Below are 12,300 nucleotides of genomic sequence, written 5' to 3'. Positions count from 1 at the left end.
CTCTTTTCTCTCCATTACTGTGTTTGTACAGAAGAATAAAAGAGTAAACACATTTGTGCCGTCCCCACCGGTCTGTATGCTGATGATACAGCCTGAGGAGCCGTAGCGGGGGGAAGAAGAAGAAGAAGACTCTAAGCAATGGCAGGAAGCTGACACGGCCCTCCATTGTCCTTATTCCCTGTCATTTCCTCCCCGGATCCTCCGACCGCCACAGAGGAAGACAAGGTGAGGATGTGCGGAGACAGACACAAGGAGAGAGTGACGACAAAAAGAGGATGAGCGTGCAGAGGTAAAAATAACACTGTAAGAGGCCACATGCCATCAACAGTTTGCTACCTGGCTACTGCGGCTTCCTGCGTTGAGCCATACCAGCGCGCGCATCCAGTTAAGTTGCTAACAGCTGATAACAAAGCCTCAGGACACACTGCCAAGTTCTTTATCTGTGTTTACCCGCATGGCAAAGCTGATTAGAGACAAGCAACATTATGAAGCGCCATTGTTTCCTTTCTCCTTCCAGTTTCTTCTTCCGCAAATGTTGCGAGTGCGTGTGCGGGAAGGGGGAATGAGAGGATATGAAGAAGGGCAGACAGACAATGCCAAGTTTGCATGGCACGCCTTGAGGAATTCAAGATCTTGGCCATTCATTACTGGTGGCTTGCCTGCATGTGTGTCTGCACGAGCAAATAATGTGAAAATGTCCCTCTATAAGAAACCAATCGGCTACTAACCTTCAGTTCTCCGGGTAGAACGCTTGAGAGAACTAAAAGACATGTCTGTTTTTATAGATTAAGATACAGCTAGAACAAATACAATGACTTACAGTTGATTTGTGGCCACAAGTGAATCCAGAAGATTCAGAGAAAGTGTTCAATACAAAACCCTCGCAGCGAAACCCTTACGCAGAGCTCACAGAGACAGGAAATCAAACTGGCCCAAAAAATTATCTATATCTTTGCCATGACTATGTCTCCTAAATAATGCAAGACACTTCTGTTCACGACTCAGCTGTGTTCGGATTCTGCTGCGTCTGCACTATTGTGCACCTCATATCTCACACTTCTCATCGGCTGGCTGGGGTTCTTGCCTCCAAACTTTATACCACTTACCGACTTTATCTCCAGTCCTTTTTTCTATCATAGAGACATGGAGAAGGAATGAACATGATACAGGAAGAGAAAGAGAGTGATTGTGTTAGTGTGCAGAGACGGAGAAAAGGTTAACAATGCTTTGCAGTCTTCTTCCGTGTTTACCCGCTGCTTGTCCGCTTAATCATCAAGATGCTGGTGACACATCCAAGTCTTATCCCCTTTCCAAGACTCCCCCCTCCCTCCATCTTCCATCACCAAGCTCATCGCAAACTGTGCTTCCCTCTGCCCCTCACTCCCTCCGAAAGAATTCAAAGAGCGGCGGTTCATAAAATATGCACTGTTCTCTAAAACAAACCTCTTGGGCCGTGTTGCCACTGCGTCCACAAGCATAGATGTGCTCCATGCGGGAAAGACAAATCTCTGGTAATGGGGAAAGGAAGGATGGAAAGGGAGGAGAGGGGCGCAGTCTGGGTTTATCACTTCCTCAGCTAAATTTCAGCTCCATGTTTGTGTCTGTATGAAGTATGTGAGCTCGGCTTTCAACCTTCGGTGAAAGTCTGCCATCTGCCTTAGGCCCATTAAGCAGATACGCTCTCATGTCCTCGTGTTCCACAGTCACACATTCTGCAACCAGGCAAAAGAGTTGTGAGAAGAAGCAAGGTGGAAAATTTCCACAGCCTTACACTATAGTGAGACGTGAGTGGCGACATGACTTAAGAGGAAGGGAGAGAAACTTGTAATCTCAGCTCACAGCCTTTGAACTTGGCCCGATGAGACGCAAGCGACCCAAAGCAAAAGGTTCCAAAGAAGAGCTCACTGAAGATTACTCAGAATACTGATGCAGTGTGGAATCCAATTCCTCTGGGAGCCCAGGGGACTATCCGAGAAAGTAAATTATCTGTGTTGTACAAGACTACATACATACAAATGTATGCAATATGCCATACATGAAAATTCTTAAAGTGAAGCCGTGTGTTGTGGCCAAATTTTGATACTACAAATACATTTACGAATGCAGCCAATTTCGAGCATCTGTGGCTCTGTTTAAGACTGACACAATAAATGAGGTCTAGGGTCTCTTAGGTTCTAATTAGGGCAGCTGTTACCATTTTCATTATTTGTGTGTGTGTGTGAGGGAGTGAGAGGAGTTGTGTGTGTGTGGTGGGGTTGGGGTCGTGGGGGAAATATGCCACTGTCTGGCTACCGCTCCTTCTCATCCAGCTGTTGCTAGTCAGTCAGGGAGCGGAGGTTTTTTTTACGGGTATCATATCCCTCCCCCGAGCTTTGAATAATGACAAAACCATGCGGAACCAGCGCTGAAGGTAAAGATGTATGCACAACAAATGGCTATTAAGCACGCTTTGCCATTTGCTGAGAGCTCACTGTGTGATTCAGTCAGGAAACCTACAAACAGTGCCGGGTTGAGGCTCAGAAGATATAAAAAGCCAAAAAGGATTTAGATTTCATTATTCTATCTGTTGTCCCGCCCAGAGGAGATCTGTGTCAGTGTGATGCTGTTGTGCGTCCTCTTAAATTTAATTATTTCCTCCCAAAGTGTTAATACCAGTTTATCGACTCTGACAAACACTGATAAGTCAACAGTTGCTCAGTGTTAATTGCTGAAAGCTTCTTTTTTTGTCACAAGAGCAGCGCAAAATTAGTGAAATAAATTGTACCAGCTGCTCAGAAAGCCTGCTTGTTCACAGTGATGATATTCACGCTGAAGAACGCATCTATTTTTAGCTTCATTCTGTTACAGGATTACTTTAATAATAAGAAAATGCAATTAATTGGAGTCATTTCACCTTAAAACGCAGCTCAGAGTCTAATTTTACACTGATGCTTTAATGGCTTCTGCAAATGACGGTTCATAAACAAACTGGGCAACTCAGTTCTGCAAACAAAAAGCAGCAGGAGGTTTAGTGTTTGTGTGTGTGTGTGTGTGTGTAGGAGGGGTGAAGGGGTGAGGAGGGGGGAGACAGGTGCTTTATGTCTCTGCCTGTCTCCAGAAAAAACAAATGCTTTCTCTCTCTGGCAATTTGTCTATCTCACTCATTCTCTCCCCCCCTCACACTCACAGTCTGCTTTGCTCCATCACAAATGCATGAGACAAACCACCTTTATGTCCGTTTTTACGCACGACTCGAACAGAAAAACTTCACTCCCAACCACATCAGCCACAGAAATCCCGTCTCGCTCTAGTTTTTTTTTTGTTTCATGGAAATCAGTGTGGGGACCACTGACTAACTTCAGGAGGGAGGAGAGAAGATGCAGAGCACTGCGCGGAGCTTGTATTATCCTCACCTGCTTATGTATCCACTCTCGGGATTCGATCCTCGGTTTAACAGACACGAGGAAATGTATTGTGCGCATGGAAAGACGCGGCATTCTGATGCGTAAAAATCATACCAGTTAAACTTTCGTGCGCCCCGAAGCCATAACCTCGTCCACTGAAACAGACGGATCGCTTCTCTCGGAGATCCGAGATTTGTACGAGAACAGACACAAATCACAGCAAACCCGATTTACGCAGTGCCATTATTCATTCAGGATTCGCTCGCAGACACAGAAACCTCCTGATGTAATCACTCTTTCAAAACTAATTAAACATTTACCGGCAATTAACGGCAGCGAGATGTAGCATTGCAGCAAGATCGGTTGCCCCACTGTACCGGCGCACTGACTGGCTTGACGCAGCGCGCCAGTACGGAGCGCGGTCGGAGCCTCTCCATCAATAAAGACCTGCATGCCACAGGGTAACAAACAACAGGAAATAAAAGAAGCACGTCTTACCTGTGACCATAAGGCAAAAGATGAGGTATAACGAAGACATTTTTTGTAGTAGCTCTGGCCGCTGATTGTGTCTGCGTGGAAAGATTCTCGCTCCGACCGAGCTGGTTACGGTCCAACCGCGGTACCAGGATCAGGATCACCGGACGGACAGCTGAGATTGGTCTATAAAAGCATCCAGCGTACAGAAATGACTCTGAATAGTCCGAGCAGTGTGTAAACTCTCAGTTAGAAATACATCTCCACAGTTGGTAACTTTCCCCTCTGCATCAGCTTCTTCTTCTTCTCCAGTGTCCGTTCCCTGCCACTGTGGCACAGCCTCCTCTCACTGCGCTCTTTTTCTCTCACTAGCAGTCCATTAGTGAATCGGGCGGATTGTTTTTTTTTCTTTTTTTCAATCAGCAGCTTCATCCACGGTCCACTTTTTAACCTGCATGCTGCGCTAGTAAGCGATCTCTCCTCCGCTCGGCAGTGCGCAGTGATAACCTCCGGTGAAGTTGCCTCTCGCCTCCTCCGCTCCGCTGGAAGTCTCTCACTATCTTCAGCTCTCACTTCCACACTGTAACACACTATCGCTCCCTCTTCTCTACTCTCTCTCTCTGCCTCTCTCTCTCTCTCTCCCGGTTTTACTTCTCACTCCCTCTTGCCAGTTGGAAAATGCGCACTGACAGTCATCTGGTGATGGGGAGTTCACCAAATCTGGCTGCAACTGAGTCGGAGGAGCCCCTTTGCCACAGATGCCTGCCAGGGGTGGGGTGGTGGTGGCGGGGACCCGGTAGCCCCCACCCCCAGGGGGTTCCTATTGGCTGAAGGGGGCGTCACGAGGAGGGCATTTAAAACACTTACTCCCAGTTAAATGCCTGCATTTGGGGTTTGCTGAGACTTGAATCATGTTAAAATGCAGGATATAAAGATAGACAGACAATGTGGTCCATGTTTAGCAGCTAAATGCAGACTGCTGTGTTCATCTGGGGATTAGGTTTATTTAAGGTACTGCAAATCCACCATCATTTCCAGGAGTATTTTAGAATAGTGGTGTCATTACTAGCAACTGGCTCAACATATGCATTGATTTTCCAGATGTGAACCCAAATTTCAGTTTGAGCCATAATCGCAGATTCATGATTTAATCATGAGTTGATGTTACGTCCTGTGAGTTTAAGCAGTCTTTACCATGTCACTAAACTTTAAAGTGAGGTTTAAGAGAAATGATAAGAAACCCCAGCATTGGTTTCACTTCAACCAAACTCCTCTCTTTTGTCAGCCATAGGTCAATTTTAGTCTCCGAATCAATCCCAGCTTCCCATTAACCAAAAGATTTAGAAATCAAGATGAGATATGTGTAAGTATTAGTGCAGAATCAACTGCAGATGTTTGCCATATTGTGTAATGATCGCTTGACTCTAAAAGCTCAGCAATCCTCTATTAGTTGGTCAAACAAGTCCTATGATTTCATGTAATCTTTTTCAAGGGTACTTTAGGAAAGTTGTGTAGCTCCCATTTTGGTGCCTAACTGTATACTATAGAGCCTTATATTACTGTCCACAAAACTCAGAAATTAGTTGTCATTTCTTTCCAGGTGATGCTTTTGAAAGTCAGCAGGTGAGACTGAAACCAACTGATGTCCACAGTTTCAGGTATGTGCTGGACAGACACATGTCCATCATTTGTGACCAAATGGCCTCCACTTGATTGATTTTGGGCGTCCCGATTGGATGATCTTTGGTGCTCTCCCTGCCCTGCTTCAAATCAGCAACCAGCTTCTTTAGCAAGGTGAGTTCTTACCCAGTGTGTCTATGTGGATTTCCTTGGTGTTAAACATCATCTAATGGAAATACTTGATCACAGCTAAGGCTTCTTTCTTGTCCATTTTTTTTTTGTTTCAGAGGCTGCCACCTGCAAAGAAATAACATTTGAATTTTTGTGGACAGTGATATAAGGCTTTATGCTATACAGTTATGCCCCAAAATAGGAGCTACAAACCTCGCTTCTGAGGAGGTTGAGAACTTTTTGAAATAATCCCTCATACCCTTTTAACTTCAAAGTGAAATGATATAAATTCCCAGCATTGGTTTCGTTTAAACTAAACTCCAGAGCAACACTTCTCTTTTGTCAGTCATTTTTTTGTCTCTGAGTCAATCCCAGCTTCCCGTTACCCAACAGATTTGGAAATCAAGACGCGCATTAGTGCAGAATCAACTGCAGATGTTTGCCAAATTGCGTAATGATCACTTGACTCGAAAACCTCAGCACTTCATCAATTAGCTGGTCAGGAAAAAAAAGTTAACCCGTCAACACTTTTTTTGATGAACTTGTTGTCTTTTGTTTCATCAGCTTTACCTGGAAACCCAAACACAATTGAACTATTACTATTTCAATCAACATGGAAATGTAGAAAAATTTTTTTTGTTGTTATCGCAGTATAAGTTCATCTAAGTTTATTCTGTTAATTATTGTTCACTGTCATACTGTGGGTGCTAAAATGAACAGCAGAGAACAGAATCATTATCATATTTCAACAAAAGCTAAGGCTTCTATAAAGAGATGAAAACACTGCAGTCTATCACTTGCCTGTGGCTGTTTGTCGGCTTGTTCTTTGATGTCGTTCATTAGTTATTCAAGGATCTATTGATTAACCAAAATAATAGGCCTTGCAGTCATCTGGTTAATCAGTCTTTCACTTGTATATTGTACCAAGCAAATACTTAATTTAATGTTAACACATCCACCGCCACCCCCTCCCCCTTCACACAAACACACACACACACACACATGCCCTCATCCAGGTGGTTAGAGCTCCATAAGACTGTAAAAAATTCATCAAAGTGTGTAGACTTGGACACTGAGGACTTTCGGCATATGTGGATTCGAGAAAACATCAGCCCACAAAAATAAGAGTCTTTTCTTTTTGACATTTCGCTCTGCATTTAATTAAACCCTGAACCACGCAGTGATTAGGGCTCACTCCTCATGAGGGTTTCCCCCACTTCCCCCCCCAACCACAACCACCCCACCCCAAACAGTAGTTTTCAAACCCTGGGGTTGGCCTTCCTGTTTATTGCCTCCCTGTAATGCAAACATAAGGGTCCCCTGCCAGTAAACACATGTTGATGGAAGAAACAGCTTGCACAGCTGGGAAGCCAACCCAGGTTAGTGTGACTGAGCACATGGGCAAATGAGCGTGTCTGAATGTGTGTGTGTGTGTGTGTTTGTGTGTGTGTGTTTGTGCGCGTGTTTGCATAAGTGTGCTTGCGTGTAAAAATAGATTCTTGTTTTCACGTGTGCGAGTGCAATTCAGGTTGGGTCCTCGGTGCTCGAATGTGCGAGACGGTAATCGCAAGAAATCATTCATTGGTCACATAAACAGCTTTGTGTGTGTGTGTGTGTGTGTGTGTTTGCCAGGCGATTGTGCGCACGTGTGAAGCCGTCAATGAGTGACTGAAGAGCAGGGGCTTGGGTGAGCCGTAAAACAGCGGGGCGTCCTCACCAGTTGTGCTGTGATAATAAAACCAACATCCATTGTGCAAAGTCTGTCACCGGGCCCGACGCTGTGATTGAAATGTATGATCTCCTATGGCTCGCACAGATGGACAGATAGATGAGGGCGAAGCAGATGATGCATGCATCAGCATCGGTTTGAGCCAATAGTCTTAATTATATTGGCCTCAGTGGCATCAAATGGAGGGCGCCCATACTCCCCAAGCTTTTGAGCGTGTGAATAATTTATAGATAAAAAGGGTGTTTTCAGCTGTGGGTTTATTAATAATAAATATGGTTTGATATTTACTAAACTGTTCAGAGGGAGAAAGGGGTGACAGTTAAGACATCGTTTGCATGGTAATTGTAAGGAGGTGATAAATAAGGCATGAAGTGGAGATATATGGAAATGCGATTCGCAGGGAAATGAGAATAATTTAACAAAATATTATCTCAGTCCCTATTTGACCCGGGGTCAATTAAAAGAGAGACGTCCGTCATGGCGAATGGCATTCTGTGCCTCAGAAATTACAATGCTTTTGTCTGGCCGGAGAGTGGAGGACATTCAAGTGGAGGAAAATGTGTTCGCGCTGACACAAACCGTGTGTTTAGTTTGAATGAATATCAAACTGAATAAAATCAACCTCATTATTACTACCAGAGGAAAAGAAGACGTTTCTCCCTCAAAAGTAAACTCGGCATAGCATGAGATAGAAGCTGAGGAATGTGAGCCCTGTTTTGTTTCAAAACCGTCTAATGTTTTGGGAAAACTCTGCATAGTTTTCAATGAAAACACTGGTTGTACAAAAGATTTCATACGGGAATATAAAATAATCATGTTTTATTGTTAAAACACACATTAATCACTTTTGCTAAATTGAGTCTCGGGGTATGAAATATAGTCTGCTGGGCTGATTAACATCCTGCTCTATATACTGTAGTGTGTCCATATTGCAGTGTTTCGGATCCTTCAGGGTTCGAAGGTTTATGCTACTATCCATATGAGAAACATTACACCAGCTTTTACTGTAATTGTGATATTGAATGTTGAGCTGATCTGTGTCAACCATAACTCTAAATGCTGCTACAAGCTCATAACTCATAAGGACATATACCTTTGCGAGGCAGTGGTATCCATCTGCCCGGCTCGCGAGCAATTCAAAACCTGTCTCCTCTCTCCCATTCCAATAATATGACGTCAGTCCACTGCACTGGTTTGAAATTTGCAATTAAGCATTTTCTTTATGTGTGATTGACGAGCAGAAGGAGGGCCATTAAAGCTCAACGTGGACCCGAGGCTCACTCTGCAGTCTATAGGACTATTTCCAGGCTCATATCAAATCCATGTCCTCTGCCCTAATATCAGAATATGACTCTGGCCACCCATGGATTCTGTTTTTGTCTGTAATGAAAGTCTCTCCGGGGATCTGCTTGAGGGATTCTTTTCCTCAGGGGTCAAGGAGAGGTTGAGGCTTCTGGTTCAAGCTGTGTTCGGGAAAGGGTGTGGATTACAGGAATGTGGCTGTTGACCTCGCTTTTTTACAGATATAGGGAAAAGATCTGCAGTCTATGTTACAGTAGATAAAGAAGGACAAAAGTTTTGACAAAATTGCCAAGGTTTGAGCCCAGATGAAGGCAGTTTTGTTATCATGTCATAAAAATGCCTCAGAGTAAAAGCGACTCCTTCTTTCTGCAAGCCAGCACTTCATCAGTTTAGTGTGTGTTTTCATCCACTTCTCCAATAAAGTGATTACAACATCCCTGAAATTTAAGATCAGACTGACTGGGTCCTTGGCCAGCCTGACTGCGTCTTCACTGATAAGTACAGCAGTAAGCTGTCTGAAATATTCATGCACTGATGCAGAGTTGTTGTCCCTTGATGGGCCTCACCATGTGCAACATCTGTTCCTGATGTCATGGCGCGTTTCTGTGTGCCAGAAAAACCCTGATGGCGTCCGTGGCATCTTTACTGTACTAAGCCATGTCCAGACACACACACTGCTCCGCTCAGCCGTGATAAATATCTGAGACAACGCTAGTGATCCGGTCGCCCTGGACGGAGCTATCGAACACTTCTGCTAATCCATACGCATAGATTTCGCCGCTGCAGTCTCACACTGAGATCAGCAACTCTGCCATTCACTGATGAATGTGTCAGTTGATTGTTGGCTCTATCAACAGTTCATGATTATTTGGAGAGTATTCCATGATGAGTCCTTACATAGAGGAAAAGAGGAGTGTTATGAAACAAAATACTGAGCGAGCTGCCAACACATTAAACTGCCAACGCGTTAATGCAGTTAGCTGAATAACAATCTGATGAACAGAATTATATTCCAACACTGAAAATTGCATTAAAGCGGCACTCACACCCTCATCATGCCATTAAAATGCGAGTTAAAGGTAAGCAAGCGCGTTGTTTTGAGCAACCCACGGTTGACACTGACCCCACATGTCTATGACATGAAAGAGAGACAATGAGGGGGACAGAGACAGAGTCAGCAGCAGTCAAGGTGAATCCTGTCCTGGATGCAGTGTCCATACGAGGCCACGACTACAGTCACAGCTTTCTTCACCACTGGGCTTGCCTCGCTGTCTTCTGACAATCACATGAATAGGCCACGACTGGCTGCTTGTTTTGTGCCATGATCCCTTGCTGCTCATGCTGCTGAAAAAATAAATAACCCAGCTCTGCACTGCTATAAATAATGGATGACTCGTCCACTGTCACTTTTCATAGCATGTCAAGCCACGGCCTGGCCATTATTAGGGTCTGTCCTCTTCCCCTTTCTGCCTCTGACTCCAGTTTTGTTATTGTTCTGGTCGACTTGCCTGCACACCTCCTCGGCGGGTCGGCTGTCAGTCTTCCTCTTGGTCGGTGCGGTTGATGATTGCCACAGAGAAGAAAGAGATGCTTTGGGGGCCTGAAACAAGAGGGGTGATACGGCAAGACTCTGCTCGACTAGCAACAGCAGGAAATCTAACTTGACCTGGAACAAGTATCTAAGCACTTTCAGCTAAGATGTCATCCATCTGCTTGCGTTGGATAACCTGTGCTAAAGTGCTGCTGCCAGGGTTGTGGTTAAGGGATTGACCTCATCATCTTGACAGACTTTCTGTCGCCCTCAGACCCAATGAAAAACTAACGATGCTGCTCTAAAGTCAAAAGCAGGTCTACACCCCTGGTGCAAAAGAGGAGACTGCTTACTTAAACAGACACACAATACGCCTCAATCCACCCATACAGCAGGAGAAATCATAGATTATTTACACATGCAGCTGCGTCTGAGAAAAATGAATGAGGAACATCTGGCTGAAGGGGGAATATGAGAGAAAGATATGAGAAAGATTTAGTCATTTGGCCTCTGTAACACAAACACAAGGGTGTGTTGAAGAATCAGAGGAGGATGTTGTTTTAGGGAGAGACACCAAGAAAGTAAAAACAGTTTTTACCGCCTTATCAGTTTCAGCTTTCTGTTTGTTCAAAATGTGTTTCGGTGCCACCAGGCCAGGCCCGAGGCAAGTGTTGTCCACCAGCAGCTCTCGGCTCCTGCAGACTGAGCCAGTCTCTCCATCTGCAGAGTAATAGCATCAAATCAAGGCCTGCAGCAAACAAACCCTGACAGATCCTCTCATTTGGGATTCACTTTGGGACAGCTGTGGTGCCATCCAAAAGGGGGGTCGGAGAGGGGGAAGCCAGCAGTCAGTAATGTATGCAGAGTGTCTGCACGTCCTGGATGACAGCAACACGAGCGCTTGTCACAGGAGACATCAGTTCTACTTAGTCACAGCGCTGCGGGGCAATCCATATGACTGCAGTGCTGTGCGAACTCTATTAATAGTTATCTACCTTTCAGGAGTTATTATGCTGAGTAGGGGATGACAGAGGAATATAATGGAAGAAGTCCCAAATGAGGGAAGGAAACAGGGTCTGTGGAGCATCTTTTGTGCCACTTGGGTTGTTACAACTTAAGAATCCTTCTCCAATCTCCTCTCTCACCCTGTTCCTGTTAGCCTGTGTGGCTGGCAGCCTGGTGCCAGACCCACAGTTTATGTGAGAGGCATAATAAGGATTAGTTATGGGGCAGAAAAGGGGGGAGAGGGACGGGAGGAAGGATGGAGGGAACAGATCAGCAATAGTGGGATGCGGAGGGAAAGAGATGGATGGCAGACAGTACGGGCTTTTGCTGGTCTACTGTATTTTTGAGGGACCGAGACCCGAATATTTGTGATCCAGTTACACTCAGTCTAATTGGGTCAGGCATTGACGCAGTTTATTGTAGTGCGTCTTTGGTCTATGTGTCAATAAGTTGTTTTCCACTGCAGGAACTTATGGGTCATTTTAGGACAGCCTGAACCTTTGTATGTGATCTGATCACAAGACCTGTCCCCATAGAACCTTTTTCAGGACTGTTTTCTCCCCCCAAAACAGTCCTACTTCATGGAAAGCATTTCTAATTGGCTTTAAAAAAAAAGTCTAACTCGGACAAGACAAATCATGATTGGTTACGTTGTCTGGATGTCTTCATCGAGTTGCAGTTTCTTTTCTAACATCTGCACCATAAACACAAAACTCATTATATTCAGCATACAGGCTAACCTAACCAACCTCTGTTGTTCTATTTTGTACGTGCAGTGACATCCAGTAAACGCTACTTGTCATTGTTTTGTATGTCGCAGTCGCTGTTTAATCCTACACCTGAAAGACCTCCTAAAAACTCTAATATCTGCCGTGGATAGCCGCCTCGTATGTTCAAAACCCGAGCAGATTTGAATGCACCTAAGAGCCTAAGGTATATCTTCATTCATTTAACAACGTTTATTATTGTGCAGGATGTGCACCTAAGGCTTCCTTTGGCATAAAACTGTCTTAGAAGCACATCAATAATTTCCGTTTGCATGACTTTACATTTTCTTCCACGGCATTACTATTATAATTATGCTG

The 12,300-nt window shown here is 44.6% G+C and overlaps 1 protein-coding gene across 2 annotated transcripts in view; it reads right to left on the bottom strand.

Moving 5' to 3' along the window:
• Positions 1-4,516, bottom strand: part of kirrel3l (kirre like nephrin family adhesion molecule 3, like) — a 33,005-nt gene extending 28,489 nt beyond the window's left edge. For both annotated transcript variants that reach the window (XM_008284983.1, XM_008284984.1), the window contains exon 1: positions 3,882-4,516. In XM_008284983.1, the coding sequence (XP_008283205.1) occupies positions 3,882-3,921 (40 nt within the window). In that variant the 5' untranslated portion in view covers positions 3,922-4,516. The remainder of the gene's footprint in view (positions 1-3,881) is intronic.
• Between the last annotated feature and the right edge of the window lie 7,784 nt (positions 4,517-12,300).

The sequence above is a fragment of the Stegastes partitus genome, unplaced genomic scaffold (assembly GCF_000690725.1).
Source record: "Stegastes partitus isolate 25-593 unplaced genomic scaffold, Stegastes_partitus-1.0.2 Scaffold383, whole genome shotgun sequence".
Classification (NCBI taxonomy): Eukaryota; Metazoa; Chordata; class Actinopteri; family Pomacentridae; genus Stegastes; species Stegastes partitus.
Note: the sequence above shows the minus strand (reverse complement) of the source record. Positions and strands in the feature narration are given on the sequence as shown.